The sequence below is a fragment of the Prionailurus bengalensis genome, chromosome D3 (assembly GCF_016509475.1).
Source record: "Prionailurus bengalensis isolate Pbe53 chromosome D3, Fcat_Pben_1.1_paternal_pri, whole genome shotgun sequence".
Taxonomy (NCBI): domain Eukaryota; kingdom Metazoa; phylum Chordata; class Mammalia; order Carnivora; family Felidae; genus Prionailurus; species Prionailurus bengalensis.
Window position 1 is genome coordinate 34,489,302 of NC_057356.1, and position 26,836 is coordinate 34,516,137.

Sequence of the window (26,836 nt, forward strand, 5' to 3'; positions counted from 1 at the left end):
GTCAGGAGACATTTGTAGGTGACATACCCGATTCTATCCCTATCCACAAATTTTATTTTGCCCTTATTTCAAAATGTTAAAGAAAACCAGTCAGTCCAATTCAGGTAACTGGTGAATTCTCTTAAATCCAAACTTACTTGTTATTAGGAAGGTTACAAGTACCTGGCTAGTTCACTACGTCTTTTGTTATAGTCATGCCCAAACATTTACACTAAAAGGCATATTTCATTATAAATTTATTTTTTTAATTCTCTTTTAGGGTATAGTTAGGGTATTATATTAAAATTTTAATTTGGGGGCACCTGAATGGCTCAGATGGCTAAGCATCCGACTAAAGGTCGGGTCATGACCTCACCGCTTACAGGTTCCAGCCCGCCTCAAGCTTGCTGCTGTCAGCATGGAGCCTGCTTCAGATCCTCTGTCCCCACCTGTCTCTATCCCTCTCCCGCTCACACTCTCTCAAAAAAATAAACATTAAAAAAAAAAAAAACTTTAAAACTTTCATTTTTATGCTGGTAGGTAATTTTATATATGAATTTCATTTTGAGATAGTAAAGCAAGTATTAAAGAATATAAAATATACAAATGGGGTACTAATGTCCAACAGGGTTAAAAACCACTGCATCACCTCAGTAATCTGCTTGACTGACTGAAAACTTATCCTCTGCAATGCTTAAGTGGTTAAACCAGTAAGAAAAATAAGTAGGGGCACCTAGGTGGCTCAGGTGGTTGAGCATCGGACATCAGTTCAGATCATGATCTCAGTTTGTGAGTTCAAGCCCCACTTCCAGGCTTGCTGCTGTCAGTGCAGAACCCGCTTCAGATATTGTTCCCCGCCCCTCTGTCCCTCCCCCACCTGTGTTCTCACTCTCAAAAATAGATAAAACATCAAAAGAAAAGAGACAGAAAAAGGAAAGAAAAGAAAAACAAGTAGAAGCACCTGGGTGGCTCAGTCAGTTAAGTGTCCAACTCTTGATTCAGCTCAGGTCATGATCTCACAGTGGTGAGATGGAGCCCTACCTCCGGGCTCCAAGCTAGGCGTGGAGCCTGCTTAAGATCTTAAGATTCTTTCTCTCCCTCTCTCTCTCTCTCCCACCTCCCCTTCCCCCTGCACCTCCCCCGCTTACATGCACAGTTTGTGTGCTTACTCTCTGAAAGAAAGAAAGAAAGAAAGAAAGAAAGAAAGAAAGAAAGAAAGAAAGAAAGAAAGAAAGAAAGAAAGAAAGAAAGAAAGAAAGAAAGAAAAAAGGAATTACCTTAAAGTCAGGATAGGGATCAACTTTGCAGAGAAAGAGATAGTAACTGGGATTGGGTACAAGGAAGGTTTTTAGAATAATAGCCAAGTTCTAGTTCTTGTCTTAGGCAGTGATTTCATGGGTATTCACTTTTTGACAATTCTACAAACCATACATATTTTTCATTTATGCAAAACAATTTTTTTTAGAAAAGCTGATCCTTGATGTAACCTATAAAAAAAAAAAAACCTGAAAACAACAGTGAAAAGCAGTTTGGATGAGAAAGTGAACATCTGAAGCAATTTATGTAAAAACCAATATCCATGTTTTGAGGACTATTAACAATCCCTGTATTGAGGAAAATCCTGTTAGGTGTCTAACGTAACTGCTTAGTTTATTTAACATTTACAAACAATTTACTAAAAGCATCCATTTTTTTTATTTTTTATTTTTTATTTTTAAAATTTACATCCAAATTAGTTAGCATATGGTGCAACAGTGATTTCAGGAGTAGATTCCTTAATGCCCCTTACCCATTTAGCCCATCCCCCCTCCCACAACCCCTCCAGCAACCCTCCATATTTATGAGTCTCTTCTGTTTTGTCCCCCTCCTTATTTTTATATTATTTTTGTGTCCCTTCCCTTATGTTCATCTGTTTTGTCTCTTAAAGTCCTCATATGAGTGAAGTCATATGATTTTTGTCTTTCTCTAATTTCACTTAGCATAATACCCTCCAGTTATATTTCATTCTTTTTGATTGCTGAGTAATACTCCATTGTATATATACCACATTTTCTTTATCCATTCATCCATCGATGGACATTTGGGCTCTTTCCATACTTTGGCTATTGTTGATAATGCTGCTATAAACATGGCAGTGCATGTGTCCCTTTGAAACAGCACACCTGTATCCCGTGGATAAATGCCTAGTAGTGCAATTGCTGGGTCGTAGGGTAGTTCTATTTTCAGTTTTTTGAGGAACCTCCATACTGTTTTCCAGAGTGGCTGCACCAGCTTCCACTGCCACCAGCAGCGCAAAAGAGATCCTCTTTCTCCGCATCCTCGCCAACATCTGTTGTTGCCTGAGTTGTTAATGTTAGCCATTCTGACAGGTGTAAGGTGGTATCTCATTGTGGTTTTGATTTTTATTTCCCTGATGATGAGTGATATTGATGAAAGCATCCATTTTAAGATGACCTCGTAGTATACTAGTCACCAATCACAGCTACCATACATACATCCTATGTTAGAGATGAAATTTTAGTTTATATGTAAATTTCACTATTTATATTCCATATAAAACAAGAAAATTACACAAAATAGTTTACATTTATGTGTACTCATCAACTGGAAAAAAAAAAAACCTACAGTCAAAATAACCTTACCTTTTACAATTACATGGGTTGTCTCCTCCTTTAGTCTCACTTTTAAGCAGCCACCACATTTTCTGTCACCAAGTATTCTAATTCCAACTACAATTGTTATTACTTACAATTGTTATTCCAACTACAACTGTTATTTTGTTATAGCCAAAGTCCTATACCCAGAAACAAATGCTAAAAATCAGCAATGTAACACACACAAATATTGTCTCTATGTAAAAAAACCTCTGAACATAAATTTGTAAAAACCTGGAAGCTAAAATCTCAAAAATGTAGCACAAGTTGAAGTCACCTCATCCAGAAGGAGGTCCCAAGTGGGAATGGCCTGCCTCCTTTACCTAAAAATATTTTTCCAGCATGAAATACCCTTTATACTCAGTATACCTAAAATGTTAGCATTCAGAGCAATGATTTCCTTCTAAATAGTGGGACCCTTATTCTCCAAACCCACAATCTTAAAAGGAACCCCAATAAGCTTAAAAAAGTACAACCACTCTGACTAAAGAATTTTTTTAAATGTTGTCACCCGTCCGCATTTTGATACGAACTGCCATTGAAGTTTTCTTGAAATGTCAAGATGAGTTTAGGTGCAAAGAAAACTGAGTTGTGGAAGAGAACAGTTGGCTTTTTCCCCAACATTGTATTGAAAATTTTCATACAAAGAAATTGAAATCATTGTAAACAATCATATATCCATTACCTAGATTCTACAATTAACATTTTGCTGTATTTAAGATTTATCTATTTCATCTCTCTGCCCATCCATCTTATTTTTAATGCATTTCAAAATAAGCTGAAGACGTCAGTACACTCACTTCTACTAAACACCTCAATATGCGTATCAATTTGAGTTCACTATTTGCTTACTCTGAAAAGAATCAAATTTTAATTCATGATAAGCAGTAGTACAGAGCATAGAGCATTTTAGAAACAGAAAAGGCCTCTGAGGGGCACCTGGGTGGCTCAGTTGGTTAAGCATCCAACTCAGCTCAGGCCATGATCTTGCAGTTCACGAGTTCAAGCCCCGCATCAGGCTCTGTGCTGACAGCTCAGAGCCTGAAGCCTGCTTCAGATTCTGTTGTCTCCTTCTCTCTGCCCCTCCCCTGCTCATGCCCTCTCCCTCCCTCCCTCCCTCCCTCCCGGCCTCTCTCAAAAATAAATAAAAGCATTAAAAAAGAGAGAGAGAGAGAAGAAAAAGGAAAGAAATGCCTCTGAGATGAAGCTTAAAATAAGCAGGCAACATACATGAACATTAATTCATGAACTCTGTGACTTCCATTTATTTTTTTTTTCCAATATATGAAATTTATTGTGTGACTTCCACTTAGATGACCTACTCAGAGGCCTATTAGGAGAGAAGTCTCTACTGGCCTCTAGCATTTCTACATGTTTTGCCAATAGGAGGCCCTGGGGCTTTCATCCAGACTATCTTCTCAAGGATGTCTTTAAATAGTGAACAGTCTTGGAAAACAATGTCTCCTTCCTAAGGAGAGAACAGGTTTGCTTACTGGCTAGTAAAATAGGTCTTCCTCTAAGAAAAAAGGTCAGGTAAGTTTCCATGTAGCCCATTAGGAAAGATTCAGGCTCCCTACGCTCAAGGGACAGTCTCAGCTATGACACAGAACCACTATGGGAACAGCATCTGCCTAAACTGAACCCCTGTGTGTTGCCCTTTGAGGAGGCAAAGGAAATTAACACAAATATAAAGTTCGTGCTGTATGTAGTGTCATGAAGAATAAAGTCCTTTGTCTCTAAACCCGGGGATCACATATATCTTTTCTACCAATATTCATAAAATTGTAGTACACTCTATTTTTAGACCCTTTAGTTCTTGACAAGATCTTTCTGAGTTCTTGGCTATAAGGAACAGACTCAGTTAGCAGCCTCTGTATGATTAAAAACAGACAGTGCAATGAACCAAAGCATGAATCTTGGAGGAGAAATATGACTGACCATACAATTCACACAATACATAGTCTACACCTCTCAATGGCACTTCTCACTTACTTTTTTATATACATGTCTTATCCAACAAAACTACAAGCTCCCCTAAAAAGAAACATTCACTTCCTCCTTGAATGAACTGAAGTAATTAACACAGACCTTAAGTCATAGTAGCTGTTCAATATTATTTGTTAAGTAAATACACACTGGAAGTATCGTTGGGACAGTCACATGAATTCTTTTTCATCAACATACAATGACAAAAATGTCAGAAATATGTATGTTCTGTTTCTTTTTTTTTTTTTTTAATTTTTTTTCAACGTTTATTTATTTTGGGGACAGAGAGAGACAGAGCATGAACGGGAGAGGGGCAGAGAGAGAGGGAGACACAGAATCGGAAACAGGCTCCAGGCTCCGAGCCATCAGCCCAGAGCCTGACGCAGGGCTCGAACTCACGGACCGCGAGATCGTGACCTGGCTGAAGTCGGACGCTCAACCGACTGCGCCACCCAGGCGCCCCTGTATGTTCTGTTTCAAATGCTACGACTCCAGGTCTTCATAAGTCATTTATGTTGACCATTACATTTTTACTCCTTCATCCTTCCTTTATTGAAACAGAATAGGTAAAAATTCTAATAAGGAAAGCTGGATGCTCAGCTCAAACACATAAATAATTCTGCTGCAGCAAAGCAGGTGATGACTACACTTTATTCAATGTTTCCACAGGTTTTAGCAAATTAATAGCTATATCACTGATTAAACAGTTTTCCAGTTACATGAAGATGACACTGAATACCTGTCATACTAAATTATGTATGTGAAGTAGATACAGTATAGTATACAGAATATCAATTAAGAATTTGCACAGTAATAGTAGCATGGCAATAGTAACAGTAAAAATAGTGTTAACAACAAAAAAATTTTTATAACAGCTAGCCTTTATTGAGCCTTCACCCTGTATCAAGAACTTTGCATGAATTATGTCCCTCATAGGCTTTAACAAGACACTTTATTATCCCCATTTTACAGATAACTTGCCTGCAACAAGTTAAAACACCTGTCATAAACTACAAAGCAGTGAAGTTGATCGTCAAACCTGGTCTGACTCCAGAGCCTGAACTCTCATAAATTCTATACGTATTTTATGCAAACTACCTAGCTACAATCACTTCCTAATTCATAAGCATTCCAGGCAGATTTCTGCAGCAATAAAGCATGAAACTGCAGTCAAATCATTAATATATGATAATGATTTTTAAATGGATATATTTCCCTTGGTCCCATATACAGGTCAACAACTGAGTATTTCCTGAAGTATCATAAACACTGAGAAAATATCCTGTGTTTTACATCCAAGAAAGCCCTATAACATTTTCTTTAGAATTTTTAAAAATGAAGTCACCTTAATTTATTTCATTTTCTATGTTTTTTTTCAAACACATTGAAATCTCAGACTTGAATGTGGGGTCCACAAAGACTGGGTCTTTGTTCTGTTCTCTACCATATTCCCAGCAGCTGTAAAAATCCCTGGCAGAGAGGGTAGTGAATAAATACTATATTGTACAAATATTTTTGTCCAAATAAACAGAGTACTACTTTCTGGAAAACAAAATGAGTCAATGCTATTCAAGAAGGTTTTAAAAACACTAAACATATTTTGTTATAAAATTTCACTAACATTAATTATAAAAATATGGATCCTGACATTAATAATGTATCATGAATACATGATGAGAGTGCATCACAAAAAAATCTCCAAAATACACTGAGTACAGAAGTGTGTAGCCATTCAAAAAGAAAAAATCAATGTTCCCATTCTAGGGTCTTAAAATCATAGTTGAAAGAATTCATCAATAAGCAGGAACCATGTCTTATTTCTCCTCTACCACTTTCAAATAATGTAGTAGTGTTCTGATCACACAGTTAAATACTCACTCATTACCTTCACATGGAAAAGCACCTAAGTAAAAAGTCAAAACATCTATTTTCTTTGTTCCTTTGGAAGCCTTTTGGAGAGGGAGGGGCTAGTTCCTGTCATCAATGGTGTACTATGACTTTCATAAAAACTGTAACACAGTACACTGGTTTTGAGGCTTAAGAGCTAAAACTATTAACCAGGTGACTGACCCCAACCAAATCACTTGACTTCTCCAGGACAGTCTAACCCCTGCAGTAGACAGGGGTCATTAGTAGACAGAATGACCTTCCAAGGCTCCTCTGGGCTTTAAAATTATGTAACATTACGGGGGCGCCAGGGTGGCTCAGTTGGTTAAGCATCCGACTTCGGCTCAGATCATGATCTCACGGTTCATGAGTTCCAGCCCTGCATCAGGCTCTGACAGCTCAGAGCCTGGAGCCCGCTTCGGATTCTGTGTCTCCCACTCTCTCTGCCCCTCCCCTGCTCATGCACTCTCTCTCTCTCAAAATTAAAAATTAAAAAAAAAAATAAAGTGACATTATGATCAACTTCACCTACTGCCTATCTTCTACTCCATGGTAAAATGGCAGATAATTCAATCCTAAATTCTCACAGCCTTATTAACATTTGCATAAAGTTATTGTAAACATTTTAGAAGTGTTTTTTCAGACCTTTTGATGCATAGGCTGTTCACTCTGACTTTAACAATCCCAGTGTCTTGAAAACAGGAAGGAGAGCATAAACAATAAATTATCTTTTCACAGAAATGAAGTATCCTTCTGATTTGTAACTTTATACAAATTATGTCCTTCCACTGTGTAACCATCTACTAAAGAAAAGATGCACACACACCTAAAAAATTATTTGAAAGAGAACATTTCTATTCACGGCCAAACATAAAGGATGCACGCTACTTAATTTAACATCTTTATTAAAATAGAAGTGCTCCCTATCTGAAGAGTTTAGAAAAAGTTTTTAAAGTCTAGATAAGTAAGATGGTAGGAAATAAAAGGAAAATGCATATTTGGAGAGAAATTAAAATAAATGTTTTTAGCACCATTTACAGATCTAAAATTCTTGAAAATATTTGTACTATGAGAAATGGTAGTATTAACAAAAATACAGAATATAAGTATGCAGAATTATACACACAAAATATATAAAAAGAAATATATCAAATGTTAACAGAGATTATTTCTAGGTGGTAAGATTGAGTAATTTTTATTTGCTTTACACTTTTCCATCCTTTTTCAATTCTCTACATTAAGCACTTATTTTATAATCAGATGGGACTTTTAAACATGTACACATATTAGTTTCATTTGTTCATGAAATCTTTTATTTGTAACGTGCTGGAGGAAAACTGAAAAGATTCAGAAAAACACATCTGAGGATTTCACTGTTATTGAAGTTTTTGGCAGTGGGAAAAGTACTCAGCAAACAAGACCAAGTGATTCATCTTCCCTGATAAGTTATAAAGGTAATTTTTTTAATAGAGAAAACAACTAAACAGGAAACAAAGATACCCTATTCCTTTAAAAGTATGGTAGTCGAGACTGTTAAAAACTGAGAACAAACTGAGGGTTGATGGGGAGTGGGAGGGAGGAGAGGGTGGGTGATGGGTATTGAGGAGGGCACCTTTTGGGATGAGCACTGGGTGTTGTATGGAAACCAATTTGACAATAAATTTCATATATTAAAAAAAATTTTTTAAATTAAAAAAAAAGTATGGTAGTCACTCCAATTCATGTCAGATTATCCAAGTACTAAAGTAAAAATATATATAAATGGATATATGTATGTACACGGATATGTATGGAAGCACAGAGCTACAAAATAAAAGCTGTAAAAACGCAGGCCCATAAGAAACCTAACAAATTGTATTGCAAGCTAAGTATTTTAAAGTCCTCTCATGTTAATTCTTTTTTAGTTAATATCTATTTGTAAAAATGGTAACTGAATTTAATCACACCCTTAAAAAGCTAAAATACACATTAACTACACTAATTCATTTAAACCTGAATTTTGAAAACAGTACAAAATGTTCACGATTACTCTAGTTATAAGAACATTCCAAATGCCAGTGAAAAGCAACCAGGCAAACTATGTCATATCAATGACAAGTCTTCAAAAACATCTATGTGAATCTTTTTCCCATAGAAATTTAAGACACTGGTTTTAGATTATTTTCATAAAGTGAAGTATGTGGACAATCATTAAGTTGAACATATTTTCACAAATTATGAAGTCCAATCTTGTTTAATCAATGAATTTATTATGAAGAACAAAAATCACACTTAAGAGATTATAAAGATATAAAGAGTCTCTAGGACACAGGAAATGAAGTATAGCTGGCCTCAAAAGAAGAGGCTGTATTCAAGAGAAACTGGTTCCTGGGACTTCAAGATCTCTGGCCTGCTTTTCTCTCCCTCTTCTCTCTCAACGGAGTTGCTTCTGCTTAAACGTGGCACAAATCAGCCTGCTTTAAAGACCTAAAGCCTAGCATCTAAACTAAGTGTGTTTAAAGGGGCGGTATCAAAATTTTGACTAATCAGTCATCAGCATATGTATTGGCTGGCCCTGGGTTAGGTGCTCACCATGAAACAATCAACACTGGGGGAAGAGGGATCCTAAAAATCTATCTGCTGCTTAGAGCCACCTGGCTCTTTAACAGAATCTATAAACAGAAGCCATTCTCAGAGAAGTAAATACCCCCAAACAAACTTGTCATACTTCTTACAGGAGACCATCAATTGATGCCAATAGCAAGAGCTCAAAGAAACGACACATTTATATAGTTATGATTTACAAATTAGAGTTAGATATATAAATAAGATCTACTTTGAGATAATCATGGTTTTCTATTTGTCTTTATATACCTTGATTTGTGATCTGTTACTGGAAGGTTGCAAACATTGGACTTGTTTTCTATTTACCTTTCTATAACTTGCCCTATTATTAAAAAAAATTAAGACCTCAGACTGTTAACACTTAAAATATTAATTAAAAATTAAACAAAGTAATACAGGAAGGACAAATGAAAACCTTCTGATCTCATCTTCCGAAGCTATCTAGTAACAAAACAATTTTAAGTTTTTCTCTCTTATAAAAAAAAGAGTTCACTGTATAAAAAAAGAGTTCACTGTAGAAGTCCTGGAAAACAGAAAAGTAAAAATACAAAAGACACTCACATCCTAAAGTAGAGCCAATGACTTGTTAACATTTTCTTTCCAATCTTTTTTCTTGCACATATTACCATAAACAGGCTCATATTTATGCAACTTTTTAATGCGGAAGTAAGGCTGTTACCACCAATCAACATCACTAAAACTGGGAAAACCAGACACTGTCTATCCCTGATGTGACACAATTCCACCCATGAATTATTTTTACCACCAAATACTGACCTAAATCTAATCAAGCCCTCAAATCTAAATCCAAATTTACAGGAAAGACATCCCACACATACCTAGACTATTTGACAATTCAACCACCTGATCTTCTCAACAAGAGTATGATTTAAAAAAAAAAAAGTGGGGGAAGCAGTGTTTAAAATTAAGACTCGGATACACGACAAACAAATGCAATGCATAAGCTGAACAAACCAGCTAAAAAACAGACATACAGGGGAGACCGGGTGGCTCAGACACTTAAGCATCAGCTGAGGTCATGATCTCACCATTCCTGAGTTTGAGCCTACTTCAGACTATACATTGACAGCGCAGAGCCTGCTTAGGATTCTCTTTCTCTCCCTCTTTCTGTCCGTACCCTGCTCGCTTTCTCTCTCTCAAAATAAATAAACTTTAAAAAATAAAAAATAGAAGTACATACAATTGGGGAAATCTTCAACAGGTTAAATATTAGATGATGTCAAATAATTATTTTTGGTTTTAAGATAATGACATCACAACTATGTAAAGAAAATGTCTGTTTATTAGAAAAGCAAACTCAAGTATCTAGGTTTGAAATGTCGTTATCCAGAATCTATACAGCAGCTGGGGCGCCTGGGTGGCTCAGTAGGTTAAGCGTCCAACTTCGGCTCAGGTAATGATCTCACAGTTCGTGAGTTCGAGCCCCACCTAGGGCTCTGTGCTGACACCTCAGAGCCTGGAGCCTGCTTTGGATCCTATGTCCCTCTCTCTGTCCCTCTGCCACTCACGATTTGTCTCTCTCTCCCTCTCTCTCGAAAATAAACATTAAAAAAAAAAAAATACACAGCAAACAAAAACTAAACAAATATAAAATGCTAATAATCATTAAACTTAAGTATATGAAATTTAAGTATATAAAAGTTCATTATGCTTTTATGAATGTTTGAAAGCTTTCATAAGAAGTTTTAAACTTTTTATCTAGTAATCTGTGTCCCATTTCAGTTATAATAAACAAGGATTTGCATACAATAGCTCCCTTCTTACATTTAATTTTCTTCCAAAACAACTTTTTAAGGTTGAGGATCCATCCTGTATTAACCACTTTCTCCTCTGAAAGGCAGATAAGACTTCAATGAATCTATCAAGGTTAAGATACAAAAGCACAAGAAAAAGATCAGGAAGTGCGTCTAAAAAAATAAAAGGGTGCTTACTAAACTCTCTTCACAGAACATCTCTGCATGGTAAAGGAAGGACTTACTTAAAGGAAATTAAAAGGTAACTAATACAGGGGCACCTGGGTGGCTCAGTCCATTATGCATCTGACTAGATTTCAGCTCAGGTCATGATCTGAATGTAGTGAGATCAAGCCCCACAGGTTCCACACTGGGCCTCTGTACTGGATGTGGAGCCTGCTTGAAGATTCTCTCTCTCTCTCCCTTTACCCCTCCCCTGCTCGCTTTCAGTCTAAAATATAAAATTAATAAAAGGTAACTAATGCAGTAAACCAATAAGAAAATTACCAATACTGACAATCAGAAAATATTAAACTCTGAAGTATAACTCAAGTTTTCCCAATTCCTTACACTGTAAAACCCTGGATTGTGGGTAACTAGGTCTGCAAGTGTTCCGCAAGACAAGCAAACATTTTCAATAAATTTCAACTTGATAAACGAGTGATATATTGCGATACGAGTAGTACATGATGCCGAACATCACATGATCACAACTGAGCCAATGGTTAAATTTGCTTTGATATATGAGAGCTTTGAATTACAGCAGGTTTCCGGAACAAATTACGCTCACAAACCAATGTTTTACTGTATATTATTTGTCTACTTTACTGAAAAATCGTGTTTTCTTTTTGTTCTCAGATGTCACACATATTCAAAATCCTTAGGGCCAGAACACCCAGGAAATCACCTAATCCTGCCTGTCACTCCACAAATGAAAAAGGTGAAGCACAAAAAAGAAAAAAAAATCTATGGTTAGTCAGCTTTTAACAAAATACCCTATTATCCCTTTCCCGAAACTAAAAAATTTTAAAACCACAACTACCTGCAAAGGCAGATGAAAAACCCTACAGAAAAAAGATCCAAGACGAAAAACATGGGAATTATAGGAGAAACCACTGGAGTCCTATCAATACATCAACTTTATTGGGCAATCACCCATGGCAGATCCTGTTACCATGGATGTAAAAATAAAAGAAATAAATATATCCTCAAGTAGTTAACCTAAAGTTTGGGAGAGAAAAAATACGTAAATATAAATACTATGTTATGTGGTATGTAAGTGCTGATTATCACAGATAAGCACAGGCTTCAATAGTGGCCCGAAGAAAGCAGTGACCAACTTGGACTGCAAGAATCCAAGACTTCACAAAAGGAAGAGATTCTTGGAGACTCCTTGACAGATATGAGGGAGAATAATAATCTGGACAGAGCATGTGCAAAGTCTTGCAACAGCTTAAAGTGTTTGGGAAAATGGTTTCATATAACCTAAAGCTATGTGTAGAAGAGAAATGGGGTGGCAGGCAGTGGATTCTGGACTTTTTCATCTACGTAATGGGAAAATATGCCAGGTTCTTTATAAACCAAGGGAGCAAGAATATGAGGTTTGCATTTTACAAAGGGTAGTTCTAGCAGCAGTGTGGCTAAAGAGAGAGACACTAGAGAAAAGCAGGCCTGTTTACAGACTAGTAGAGAAAAGACAAGAGATAATCACCTGAAATAAATAATTCCCCAAAGCCCAGACTTCTCCCTGAAAAACACAACCATATAACCAAAACCTACTAGTTACCTTTTCATTAATATCTTGAAGGGTCCTAAACACATCTAACATACCTAATGAGATGAGGATCCTCATCCTACCACTCTCCCACAACCCCAAGTAAAATGCATGTGGTCCTCATTCAAATATCCACTGTTTCTTTTTTTTTTTAATTTTTTAAAAATATTTATTTTTGAGAGACAGAGACAGATCGTGAGCAGGGGAGGGGCAGAGGGAGAGAGAGGGAGACACAGAATCTGAAGCAGGCTCCAGGCTCTGACCTGTTGGCACAGAGCCCAACGTGGGGTTCGAACTCATGGACTGTTGAGATCATGACCTGAGCCAAAGTCAGACCCTTAACCGACTGAGCCACCCAGGCGCCCCTCCAGTGTTTCCTTTTTTAGCTCAGCACACAGCACCACCATTCCTCCAGTTACATAAGCGAGGAATCTCAGAGACGGCCAAGATACCTGTACTCTCTGTGAGCATATCTAATGGACCACCAAGTTTCACTGGCTTGATCCTCCTGAACTTTTCCCCATCTCTAATACCAGTCCCTCAAACCAAGTAGTCACCTCTTGCCTGTACTGAGGAAACTAATTCATCTCTATCTCCCTTCTAATACTACTTTACGTTACCAGAATTATGTTTTTTTAAGTTTATTTATTTATTTATTTAGAGAGAAGCAGAGACCGTGTGAATGGGGGAGGAACAGAGAGAGAAGACAGAGAATCCCCAGCAGGCTCAGCACTGTCAGCATGGAACCCATGAAACTGTGAGATCATGACCTGAGCCTAAACCATGGACATTTAACCAACTGAGCCACCCAGGCGCCCCCAGAATTATGGCTTTTTTTAAATACAAATGTGATTATCACTCCATTCCCTCTATTTCTACCATTCCACCCACTTAAATCTCTCAGTGGGCTAGGATAAAAACAAAACTTTAGTCAACCTACAAACCAGCACCACACTCACCTTGGCTGTCTCCACTACTGTTACACTGACTCAGCCTTGTAAATAACATGAGATATTACTTTAACAGGTTAAGTAACAGTAAACGCTTCATGTTCCCTCCTGCCACAGGATCTTTGTAAACACATGCTGCTTCTACTGTATTTTTCTTTCTTTTTCACCTAGGTTAACAGCTTCTACTCATATTAGAAAATCTTAGTCCAATTGTGTCTTCCCTGACCAGGAAGATATTTTACTTTTTAAAAATTTTTTTTTAACGTTTATTCACTTTTGAGAGAGAGAGACAGCGCGCAAGCAGGGGAGGGGCAGAGAGAGATGGAGACACAGAATCCAAAGCAGGCTCCAAGCTCTGAGCTGTCAGCATAGAGCCCAATGCAGGGCTCGAACCCATGAATTGTGAGATCATGACCTGAGCCGAAGGCAGACGCTAAACTGGCTGAGCCACCCACGCGCCCCCATTTTTTACATTTTTATAGCACTACACTCCTCTTCATAGTTACATTTCCTTCTTCTAATTAGGCAATTAGTGTCTATCTCTCCCATTAGAACTGCCTCATGAAAACAAAGATTGTATTTTACTCAAACTGTAATTCTAACACTTATTCAACACTTACTACACAGAGCAGAAAGTCAAATCTTTATTGTATAAACAAATTAAAATAAGTGAATTTAAAAGTAAAGCTTCATTAAAGGGTACAGATTCAAGAATTATCCCTGGGATGTAGAAATACAGATTTTAATTAGTAGACATACAGAGTATTTCTGTATGAGTAATCACGATGCCACCAAAATATTAAAAAGATGGGAAGACGCACAGGCTTGGGTTGTAAAAAAACAAACAAACAAAAAAAACAAAAAACACCTGTTTGGGATATGCTGAGTTTGAAGTGTCTGAGTTACAACTCAAATCCAGATAGTCACTAAGTAATTCTAAAACTGACAACAAAGTCCCAATTAAAATACAAATTTGAGGGACACCTGGGTGGCTCAGTCGGTTAAGCACCCAACTTCAGCTCAGGTCATGATCTCAGGGTTCATGAGTTCGAGCCCCCTGTCTGGCTTCTGTGCTGACAGCTCAGAGCCTGGAGCCTGCTTTGGATTCTCTGCCTCCTTCTCTCTCTCTGCCATTTTCCTGGCTTGTGCGCTCTCTCTCTCTCAAAATTAAACAAATAAACATTAAAAAAAAAAAATACAAATTTGAGTGTGTACCAACATGTGCAAAGAGAGCAAGGAAAAGAAAGAGAAGCCATCAAAACAATGAGACTGAACAAGGAAAGTTTACAGAGATAAAACAAAAAACAAATCAGAACCTCAGAAACATTAGCATTTAAAAAGCCCACAAATGAGACAATAAAGGGAGCAAATTAGAAAATTAGAAGTATATGGAAGTGAAAACAATTGCTTAAAAAGTGGAAATGCCGATAATGTCAAGTGCCAAAGAGAGATAAAAATTGGAAATGATCAATGTGGCTGGCAATCAATAAGCAGTGAGGAGAGAGTAGTACTACAGTGAACAGGAGGTGAGATACAGGACAGATAGTGAATGAACATGGACTATTTTTCCAAGAAGTCTGACTGCAAAGGAAATGAGGGACAGGGAGGGACATGTACCAGACGGAGTTGGGAGTCAAAGAAGTATTTTGTTTGCTTCTTTTTAAAATGAAAAAATTAAGTGTATTTATATGTTGAAAAGAAGAACCCAGTGGTTGAAAACATGAGAGGGAAAATATCTGAGGGAACATGGTCTAAGCGTGAGTCATGAGGGATTTTACCTTAATCAACAAAAACAGCAGAACAAACAAGCTTGGATATGAGGAGGGTTTTTCTTTCTCAGGCAAGAAAGTATGGATGTGTGCAGATGAGCAGGTGTTACAAGAGAAGACAGCACAAAATGGAAGGGCTGAAATGCCACACTAAAAAAAAAAAAAAAAAAAATCAGACTTTTATCCAGTGGGCAATCAAGAGCTACTTGAAAGCTTTTAAGGAATGGAGTAGTAAGACGTCATCCGTGGCCCAGGAAAGGGGGGAAATCACCTCAGGGATCTGATGCAGTCACTGTGAAATAGGAGCTGATGCGAAACACCTAAAAATGTGCCAAGTATCTGCCAAGAGCAAAAGTACTCTCTATCCTCATTTGTACTTCTTAGTAACGTGCTATTCAAAGATGCTCTGGCTGACACACCACAGGTTCCTGGGGTCCTCAGAAAGCTTAATTTTCTTTATTGGCATGATATTGTGACGGGCCACCTTCAACACAACGGTTTCGCTCTATTTTCCTTTCTCGGATTATTAGTAGGAAGAATATGTTCACAATTTATTTTAGCATTTTCTAAATTTCCTTCTTCCAACTCTTCTCCAAAACTACTAGTAAGTGGGAAAAACAAAATGTATACTACAAAGGAAGAAATTTCATAATAGTAAAAAATTTAAGGACAAAAAAAATAGCCTCTCATATGTTAACATCAAATTTCAAACCTGAATTCTGTGTCAAATTACTGCCAGGGTTTCAACATAATTTGAAAATGCCTACCTCTTTTTCATTAAACCAATGCAACAGAAGAGCTACTGTAGAATTCGTCACACCATTATAAAAGCACTTTCGTACATTGACAATCATATCAAACAAAAAAATTTTTTAATATGGACTTATTTTTGGGAGAATGCAAGCAGAGGAGGAGCAGAGAGAGGGGGACAGAGGATCGGAAGCGGGCCCGCGCTGACAGGCTAACAGCAATCAAGTCTGGATGTGGGGCTTGAACTCACGAACCTCGAGATCATGACCTGAGCCGAAGGCTGGACGCTCAACCGACTGAACCACCCAGGTGCCCCTAAAACAAAATTTTTAAGTAAGATACAAAGGTATTTAAAAAATGCATTAAACTGGTATCTGTTTCTCCATAATTGTGCAAAATGCTGATAATTCGTACCAAGATGATTGTTAGGCATGTGACAGAAAAATTCACCACCTATTCTCAGAATGATTAAATGAGTCACTTAAGAGAATCCATCCTAGTCAAACGTAGAGTTCAAACTAATTCGAATAAACCTACTGAATGATAAAGAATTTTGCAAACTATCTTTTAATAGACTTAAACTAAAATTTACAGGTGATTTAGGGCAAGTCAGAATGAAATGACTTTATAGCCTTATCAAACTAAGCATACATTGTTGATTCTAAATGAGTCTCCTAGTGTTGAACTGTGCAACTGAATACATCAAAGCAAATGATTTACCTCTGACTAGAAGAATAAGATTAAGAAAGAATCAAATGACACCAAAGGTCACCTCCCAATTCATCCTATCCCTCCTCCTTCCCAATCCTCTCCTTTATCCCACCCTAGAACAGAAGCACACAGCAAACTGACAGGGTACTTAAGTATAAGCCACATGTTCTCTCCCATCAGGGGTTGAGTAAACAACCACTCCCTAGCCCAATCCTTCCCCCCAAAATGAAAATAAGCCTCTTCTAAGAAAGCTTCCCAACGGGCGGGCTTCTTTCTTCATTCAAGTTTTGCCTCTTGTTACAGCACCTATCTGCCTTTTGTGTCTCCCTCACTAGTCTCAGAGTTCTTCAAGGGCAAAGATAAAACCTAACACAGTTTACTGTTTAACCGTATACTTTTCCCATTAAACTACAACCTGTAAATCCTTTCCCCACCTTGTTTAGCACTCAAGGCCTAAACAGAAACTAGTAACTTGAATTAGTCTCAATCAAATCTAGGGATGGCACAAAGCTTTCAGTAAGTGTTCGCTAAATGGCCCAGCTGAATATGTTTCTATAAACATTTCAATGAAACACTTTTTTTAAAGTCAATTTTAAAAAGTGGTTATAGATGTCCAAACTTTTAAAAATGGTCCTCGTGAATTACTTTCATCCTAACACAAGAAGAACCTGTTCTATAATCATAAGTAATAACTCTTCAATACCTGAACTAAGTGAACTATATGAATATTACTGTGTAGGGTTTTAGGTGGTTTTTGTGTTTTTTAGCTTGTTCTCCACTATTATTAGTCTCTTACTATGGCAACATTACAACTTCTCTAGGGAGAAAGCTTCAAACACTGTAGACATTTCCTGGCCTAAAATTGGCTTTTTAATGATTCTAAGTCCCTAATGGTAATACACACATGCTCAACTAGTAAAAGAAATTTACTTTGTAAACTCAGCCTGTCAAAAAGTAAAAGCAAAAATTCTTTTAACTTCTCAAAAATATGTTATATACGACTATAGAGATTTACATTAAATTCCTCCAACCAAAGATAATGTCTACCTAAAATAAGTTAATTTCATGATTCCCCAAAGGTGTTTTTTTTTCCTTTCAGCTAAAGCTATGTGACAGCATGCCACACACATGAACTTGTTACAATAAGACGCACTTAGTGCCCCTCAAAATATTTAAGAGTGGTCTTGAAACCCTTACTAGAAAAGGAGCTCACTTACATTTCCACTCAAAGATATTTGGAAATGTACTACAAAGCTTACAAAATAAAGAAGTTACACAATATTACTCTCATAATACCAGAAGACAGTATTTTAAAATCCCTGAAACTATTCAGAACATTTCCTATGGAAAACAATTGTTTTTCCTTTGGACTCAATCTTGTACAACAGCAAAGGATTTCATTTGTTTTAAGCACTGGAATAGCTACACATTTCACAAAAATTTTCTCATGGGAGCTGCTGAAATTGAAATACAAGATAAGGAATCATCCAAAAGGCGATTCGCAATACACTTAAACGAAGACAGCAAGGAATCTGCTTTTGGATCTCCACACACTTTCAGTATTCCTAAAAAGAAACTAGTTTAACTCTCTTCCCTAAAGTACCCAAATGGGCCAAGGGGCCCCTTAGATTGTTCCTCAGGAATCACCAAAATCGGACTAACAATTCATCACAGGCGTTGCTACAAAATATACAAGGACGCTCCAGAGCTGAGTAACACCTCATCGGCCCCCACATAAACCGCAACGCAAAGGCAAAAGTCACCAATACGGAAGATTCCGCAGGAAATAAGCTAAGTTAGGGGGCTAAACAAGAGCAGACAAACACCAGGTCCGCCCTGCACAGAAGGTGAGCTGAAATGTCACACGGGAGGACCAGGAAGACGTCTACTATTAACCTACTACTATCAATTCCCGGGCTGACGCATAGCCTTCCTGCCCGCACGCTCTTGGGTCTCTGCCAACACAACCGGGTAAGTCATAACCAGAGAACTTCACGGGCTTCTCCGCCTCCCTAGCGCTCCAGGTACCTGACAGCGAGTTCTAAACAAGGTAAAAAGGGAGGCAGCAACTCCCTCTGCGAGGGCCGAGGGCCGGCTCCACCCAGGCCCTGCTCGAGGCCGAAGGGTGGTTCTCTCTCGGAACCGAGTCCAGGGCCGCCGCACCGCTGCCTCGCCTCTCGCCTCCCACCGCCGCTGACAGCCGGCGCCGGCGACCGACGCACTTGCGCCACCCCCAGAGCCCCCCTTCCCGCCGCAGACCAGAGCGCACGCTCTAAGGTCACCGCCCACCCACACCCTCCCAGACAACGCCCGACGGCCCTCGGGGGCCAAGGACAAGTGCCAGGCGCGGGCAGCGGCGCGGACAGCACCCGGGAGGCGCCCCCGCGGGACCGCAAGATGGCGGCGGCGGCGGCGGCGGCGCCAGGGCCGGGCCCCTCCGCCTCGCCCCGGCCGGCGCGCGCACCGAGGCGCGAGCGGGCGAGGGAGGGAGCGGGCCGGGCGCGGAGCAGGCGGGCCGAGGGCAGAAGCGGGGCGCAGCCGGAGAATGGAAAGTGCCGGGCCGTGGGGGAGGGGACGCTCACTCGCGGCCAGCCGCCGACCTTCCCTCTACCCCCCCCACCCACCCTAAATCTCGCCGTCCGCCCGCCCCACCCCGGTCAGCTGCCCTCTCCCTGCCTACCTTTGAATTTGAGGTCTGTGGGCGGGTCGAGGACCAGGATCTGCTCGTGCTTCGCCATGGCCCCGGAGGCGGACGCCATCGGAGAGACAGCGCAGAGCGGGGGCGCGCCCGCGGCGGCGGTTTGCTAGCTGGGGGCGGGGGACGACGGCGGCGCCGGCTCGGCCGAGCTCTATGATGCGGCCAGCTCACCGCTCCCGAACCCCCAACGCCTGCCGCTCTGTGGCCGGGCCACTGGGCCGCCCGCTGGGTCAGCAGCTCCGGGTCTCACAACTGACTCAACCCCACACCAGCCGCCGCGGCCACGCGCACTGCGATCCTCGGCGCCCCACGTGACGGCCCCTGCGTGCCTACGTGCGCGCCCCGGCGGCCGGGAGCCCCTAGCTCTCGTCCCGCCCTCAAGTCCTGCCCAGCGCGGCGCCGGCTGGTGCGCCTGCGCAATCTGGGCCTCTCGGCCGCCGGGAGCTCGAGCTGTCAGGGGAACGGGTGTGGGCAGGGGGCGGAGCTAAGCCCCGTGGCACCGACGCGATGCGCAACGCAGGGCAGAAGGGCGCAATCTTTGGTCACGTTTAGCTCCGATTACGAGAGTGGAGTAACTGCTATAGCAGCACATCACCATCTTCCAAGTGAGAATGCCTAGTGGAAGGAAAGAGTGGTCAGGTTCATTCACTACAACTCCCAGCATACCAGTGGGGCCTGGCCCTTGTGCGGCACTGCGCGATGCTTGCTGGGAATTGTAGTAGTGGCTGTTTGTGGGCGGGAAGGAGACTGAGGTCCGTTGGCGGCGAATGGGGTGGGGCTCGCTGACGCTCATTTTTGGCTCTCAGATATCGTCTCGTCTGTGCTAAGAAGGAAAAAAAAAATTTTTTTTTTGAAAACTGACCCGAGATCTCCCGCTTAGAAATATAAAATATGCCCTGTGGAAAACAGGCCAGGATTTGTCAATCTGTTCTCCAAATCGACCCATCCCTCTGTTGGTAGGGCTACATTCTCTGTCGTATTCCAAGCCAACGTCTACTGCTTCCTGAATTCAATCCAGTGATGGAAAGCAAATGAGGAAACACACCACGTTTAGGAAGCAAACGCGGCGTTGGAGAAATCTGACAAGGCACATTTACGAAGCTAGAAATAGAAGTCAAAATCTACAGCGTTCAGTTGCTGGCGTCTGTTCTTGGGTTTTATTAATGATAGACCAAAACCGAAACAGTTGTTCACGTTCCCGTATTGGAAATGAATTCCATCTGCATCGTTATGATAGCGTGTAGTAAACTGAACCAAATGAGGAAAATCTCGTGAGCAAAGGTGGTGACAAATCTTTCCCCGATTGCCAGGGTAATCAGGGACAGGAACATCAAATGAAACAAATGAACGTGCCGTAAATAAATCTGTCCAGTACTACTTGAAGTCTCTAGGAAACACCACAAAAGAAAGGACATATTGATGCTACCACCACGAAGGAGGAGCCCAGTTTGTCTTGAAAATAAATGAGCAAATGAACAGTAATCTAAGCTTAGGCACAAAGTCCAAAGTTTTCAAGTGCAAAAAATGTATCAAAGCCCATCCGGGAATAGCTCTCCAGAATAGCTAACCTAGCATCCGCAGAAGATTGCACTACACAAGAAGAATGTATCTTAAGCCGTGAAAAACCTCGGAGGATGGGATGGGAGTGCTTAAATAGTTTGAAAAGTATATTCTAAATTTACCTTTCCTTTGATTTCTTTTTATTCACAAAATTTATTTTGAAATTTCAATCATCATTAAAGGAAAATACAACGATTGTATGTTTATCAAAAGAGGGCTTAAGGTTTAAAAAAAGAAAAAGGTTAGGTTAACAATTACTCCATAGGATGGTGTCTCACACATGTTTAGTTGTGAACCGACAACCCGAAGCTGTCACAACTTCCAGTATCTTTGCTTGCCTCGGAACTGTTATCCATGGGCAAATTAGCCTTGGCTGAACTGGCCTCTCCACGGCTAGACAGACATTTCTCTTACCGGAAAGTATTTGGGAATCCCAGTGTACAAACAGCAATTAGCAAGAATAACATGCTGAGGAAGTTCTCAGTCACTTCCATATGGGACAACGGTTGCCCCTTCACCATGAATTCAATAGGAAGCCTGAATTGGATGTATTCCAGTTTTCCAGTCCATTTAAGTCATCACCTTTGGGATCAACCGTTTTTGCCTTCTCAGTATGGCTTCAAATATCATATAGATATAGGTCTTAAACTCCATAAGAATTTATCTGGTAGTCTAAGAATACATGAAACATCTTTGGAATAATTCCCCTATTACTATTTTAGAGCATTAAATTAATAATGACTCAAGAGTCCTCCTGAATCGTCTATTCCTCATTAAATAGTGCACTATTTAAGTGGCTTCTGCTTTGGTATTTATGAATACGTTTCTTCCAGCAGTTCAAAGACCCTTACAAACATCATCACACTCTTCTCAGAACAACTGAATATCAGCAAGTTTTACTTTTGTTGTTAAATAGAGAAATGAAAACGCAGGTGAGAACATCTCATGGCAGTAATAGAGCTAAACTATGGGGGAGAAGTTGCCCAATTTTCCATCCTGTGCATTTTTGCCTTTCCCAAAGCCGCAACGAAATGAAAACTGAAAATGATTAAGAGAACAATGTTCATTGTTTGCGCTTGCTCTCTCACTCGTGTGCAATCCCTCTCTAAGGTCTTATATATATAGATATATAGATATATAGATATATAGATATATAGATATATACACATATATATATACACACACACATATATATACACATATATATGTATATATATATATGTAAAGAGAACTTTATATAAAGTTCTCTTAAGGTATTAGCAAAGAGAGAAAGTATATATACATATATGTTGAGTATATGTATACTCAAGTATATTTCTCTAGCTACTAAGAAGTTTTTATGAGTCTCAGAAGTATGAAGTCCTTGAATATTACTTCGACGCACTTGAATCACTAATAATATTCACCTTTGGACAGATTATCTCATAGGTTTGGCAAGGATAAAAATAAAAAAGAAGTTACCAGTACCTATGGTAACAAAGTATAACCATCTTCTCCATAGTTAAACACGTTAAACTTTACTTTATAAAGGTGCTCTGTGATTATGAATTTGTATATGATCAGTTATTCTCAGTGGAATACAACTCAGTAAACACTGAAATGCTCATACCTGCCATAAACATTGAGGCAGTAAAGCGTGTTGAGTAAGAGTACAGACCTTGGGACTGAACTGCTTGGTTCAAGTCCTGTTTACCACCATATGATCTTAGCAGCTTACATCACCTCCCTGTGCCTGTTCTACAGGTGTAAACTGGGGAGGCTACAAATACCTACATCTGAGGCTTGTTGTGAGAATGAAATGAGTTAACACACACGGAGAGCTTAGGGTGGTGCCTGGATCCAGCATTGTTGCCTTATCCATGCTACATGTGGAATTGTTGCCGTGTGCCCGGGACCGTGGTAGGTGCTGGTGGCATAATGGTGAGCCAGTAGACATGGTCTCTGCCCCTGTAGGGCTACATCCAAGCAGGAGAGACAAACATGAAGTAGCTCTCTTGTGGCTAGGATTCTGTTCTCGAAGGAAGTTGGAGTAGTAAAATACACTCCAACGAGATTTGAAAGTTAGACGTGAGAGTAAAGGCCAGCTTTCTGTCCCTTCTGGCTGTTTTCTGCTGAGGCAAGGCGAGGACCCCCAGACACTTGCAGTTTTCTGCACCAACACTCCAGCAGCCATTTACTAGCTTGCTTCCTGGATGTCAAGAGACCGTTGTTACAGGTCAGCAGGAGCAGCGGCCCTTTCTTGGCTCCAGCGTCCTGAGCCCTGGGTCAGAGGCAAGAGGTGCAGCCTCAGAGACGGCAGCTGCCCAGGTGGGGCAGGTCAGTCTTGCCCTGGAGTCACTCCTGGAGAGCCTCATCCAGAGCCTGCTTCTCCACCCCTCCCCCAAATTTTATAAGCACCTGCTTCCCTTCGATGTGTTCTTTCAGCTTAGGATGTTAGAGTATTGCAGTGAGGGAGGCAGCGGGGAAGCCAAGAGTGGATCAAGAAGGAGGTCAACAGGATGGAAATCTGCTGAGTAGCAAGTGACTCCTGACTGAGTAACAAGGATGCTGCAGGTAAACCAGGAATGAACCTGAGTCAGTGCACACAAAAACATGGGTCTAAAACAGAGAGACATCATAGAGACCGACCACTGACCAAAACAGGTACGAGGCCCGGAAGTATCACTGGGATGCAATGTCATGTAAATGTGGATTAATTGGTGGCGCTTATTGTGGCATATTTGTCAGACATCCGTGAGAAATAGAGATTCTCAAAGAAGGCAGATGGGAGTCTCCCCAGATAAAATCGAGGCTGGAAGAAGAGTTAGAAAAAGGACTTATCTTGGGGGTTTTTCTTTTTATAACCATTTAAAACAGTTAAGACTGTGAGATTAATCATCTTTGTTTATGAAAAATCGTTTGAAGACTACGCGTTTTCTCAGTTAATCTTTTCTACTGTAAAAGCAACATGTGTCATTGTAACAAATGACATAATCCACAAGCATATGGACAAAAAGTTTCTTCCTACACCTCCCAATTTCTACTCCACTTAGAGTAACCCGTTTAACTGCCTGAGTTGTGTTATCACTCTCTAACTTTATCCATACTTATACAAACATAGCCAGTTTGCTTTTTGGTGTGTGTGTGTGTGTGTGTGTGTGTGTGTGTGTGTGTTTTAACACGAATTCTAACATATTACCATACCATTGCTTTATTCACTTTGCAGTATATTGTTGATATCTGGCCAGATCTTGGCATAGATCTAACTCAGTCTTTTTTTTTTTTAATTTTTTAACGTTTATTTATTTTTGAGACAGAGAGAGACAGAGCATGAACGGGGGAGGGGCAGAGAGAGAGGGAGACACAGAATCAGAAGCAGGCTCCAGGCTCTGAGCCATCAGCCCAGAGCCCGACGCGGGGCTCGAACTCCCGGACCGCGAGATCGTGACCTGAGCTGAAGTCGGACGCTTAACCGACTGAGCCACCCAGGGGCCCCTCTAACTCAGTCTTTTAACAGCTAAATCCATAGAATAGATTACCCTACTATAGAACTCTTTGCTCCCTTACTGGTAAATATGTAAATTGATCTAGGCTTTTATCACAACCAACAGCACTGCAATAAGCATCCTTGTATGTGTATCTTTATCATAGAATGCTTTTATTTCCACAGGGAGATTTCCAGTTCTGGGATCACTGGATCAAAGATATTTTCTATTTCAATATATATTGCATACTTTTATCCAAAAGGTTGTAACAACTCACACCTCCATCAGGAACAGAGTGAGGATGTCTGTCTCCCCCATTGTCACCAGGCCCTAGTGTGGCTTTTAATGTGTTTTCTCCCATGAATACAGTTATTCTGGAAGGCAACCCAGCAAGAAGAAATTAAAAGATGCCTATGAACATAAAATCCACATCTGACACCTTGCCTGACTTCTCATAGTCTCTGAACACACAGGCTTCTTTGTATAGCCTTAACAAAACCTAGAGTAGATGTGGGGTGAAAAACATAGATTTGGACATCAGACAGACTGGAATTCAGACTCCATCCCTGTCATATGATTAAATACTATGGCCTTATCTATCACATGGCAACAATACATCCCACATTCGATATTGGCTGTACATACTAGAAGGTACAATGTGTATAAAGTGCTTAGCATAGTGCTTGGCATTTAACGATGGTGACATGATTGTTCACAAAATTTGATATCTCCTTTGAAATATAAGCCATATATATGTACATTATTGGACATTTAAACCCACAACCAAATGTTATCTTCTTCATGAGAAACTTTAAAAGCCGGAAATAATTTCCTAGGGTATTCTGAAAATAATGAGGATCCTTTTTTTGTTTTCCTTTATTCCCGTTGCTGGCTGACGACTTGTTTTGGGCCAAGTCCTGTGGTATAGGGGAGGGCAGACACAAAGAAGACTAATACTTACTTTCAGTCCTGAAAATGTTGATGGTCTAAATGGACTTAAGCGGGGCGCCTGGGTGGCGCAGTCGGTTAAGCGTCCGACTTCAGCCAGGTCACGATCTCGCGGTCCGGGAGTTCGAGCCCCGCGTCGGGCTCTGGGCTGATGGCTCGGAGCCTGGAGCCTGTTTCCGATTCTGTGTCTCCCTCTCTCTCTGCCCCTCCCCCGTTCATGCTCTGTCTCTCTCTGTCCCAAAAATAAATAAAAAACGTTGGAAAAAAAAAAATGGACTTAAGCATAATCCAATGCGTGGTGGGCTTTAAGGGAAGGAATTGAAAGGGATTATGGAAGAATTGTCAGAAGTCATTCAATCCTTGAGAGTCGGGAAATGCGTCGCAGGTATCTGGCCCTTTCAAGATCGTGCCATTTTTTTTTTTTAATTTTTTTTCAAAGTTTTTTATTTATTTTTTGGGACAGAGAGAGACAGAGCATGAACGGGGGAGGGGCAGAGAGAGAGGGAGACACAGAATCGGAAACAGGCTCCAGGCTCCGAGCCATCAGCCCAGAGCCCGACGCGGGGCTCGAACTCACGGACCGCGAGATCGTGACCTGGCTGAAGTCGGACGCTTAACCGACTGCGCCACCCAGGCGCCCCAGATCGTGCCATTTTTTATACCCAGGTACATATAAACACACAGGCCCGCACTCATACACACACACTCACACTCACTCACTCACCTTTCTGAGATTTTCTACTAGAGCACTTTATTTTCTCTGGAGGGTGTTTTGCAGTTTGTTGTTGTTGTGGGTGGTAGTGGTGGTGTTTTGTTGTTGTTGTTTACCTCCAAGAACAAAAAAATTTGATGTTCCTGGCAGCATTATTCACCATAGCCAAAAGCTGAAAGCAGCCGTGACGTCCATCAACAGATGCGTGGTTAAGCAAAACATGCTAGATACATACAAGACCATATTATTCAGCCTTAAAAAGGAAATTCTGACACATGCTCCTATAGGAATGAAACTTGAAAGACATTATGCTAAGTGAAATTAGCCAGGAAGTGAATTAATTAAGCTAAGTGAAATAAGACAGGAAGTAGAATGGTGGTTTCTGGGGAGCAGGGGGGCGGGGAATGGGAATGGGGAGTTAGATTTTCATGGTTACAGAGTTTCTGTTCAGTTGTGCATGGATGGTGGTAATGGCAGCAAGATAGTGTGAATGCGCTTAATGCTGCTGAACTGTAAACTTAAAAATGGTTAACCTGGTAAATTCTATGTCATCTAGATAACTTTTACCACAATAAAATGAAAGGCTAAAAACATTTGTTTTGTTTAGCACAAATAGGTTGTTCGTTTCACTCTGTA

The 26,836-nt window shown here is 40.2% G+C and overlaps 1 protein-coding gene across 2 annotated transcripts in view; it reads right to left on the reverse strand.

Annotated features, from left to right (window-relative positions):
• VAPA (VAMP associated protein A) overlaps positions 1 to 19,909 on the reverse strand; it is a 45,904-nt gene extending 25,995 nt beyond the window's left edge. The window contains exon 1 of one of the 2 annotated variants that reach the window (XM_043558277.1): positions 19,499 to 19,909. In XM_043558277.1, the coding sequence (XP_043414212.1) occupies positions 19,499 to 19,577 (79 nt within the window). In that variant the 5' untranslated portion in view covers positions 19,578 to 19,909. The remainder of the gene's footprint in view (positions 1 to 19,498) is intronic. The other variant, XM_043558276.1, reaches the window with a different exon arrangement.
• Positions 19,910 to 26,836: the final 6,927 nt, after the last annotated feature.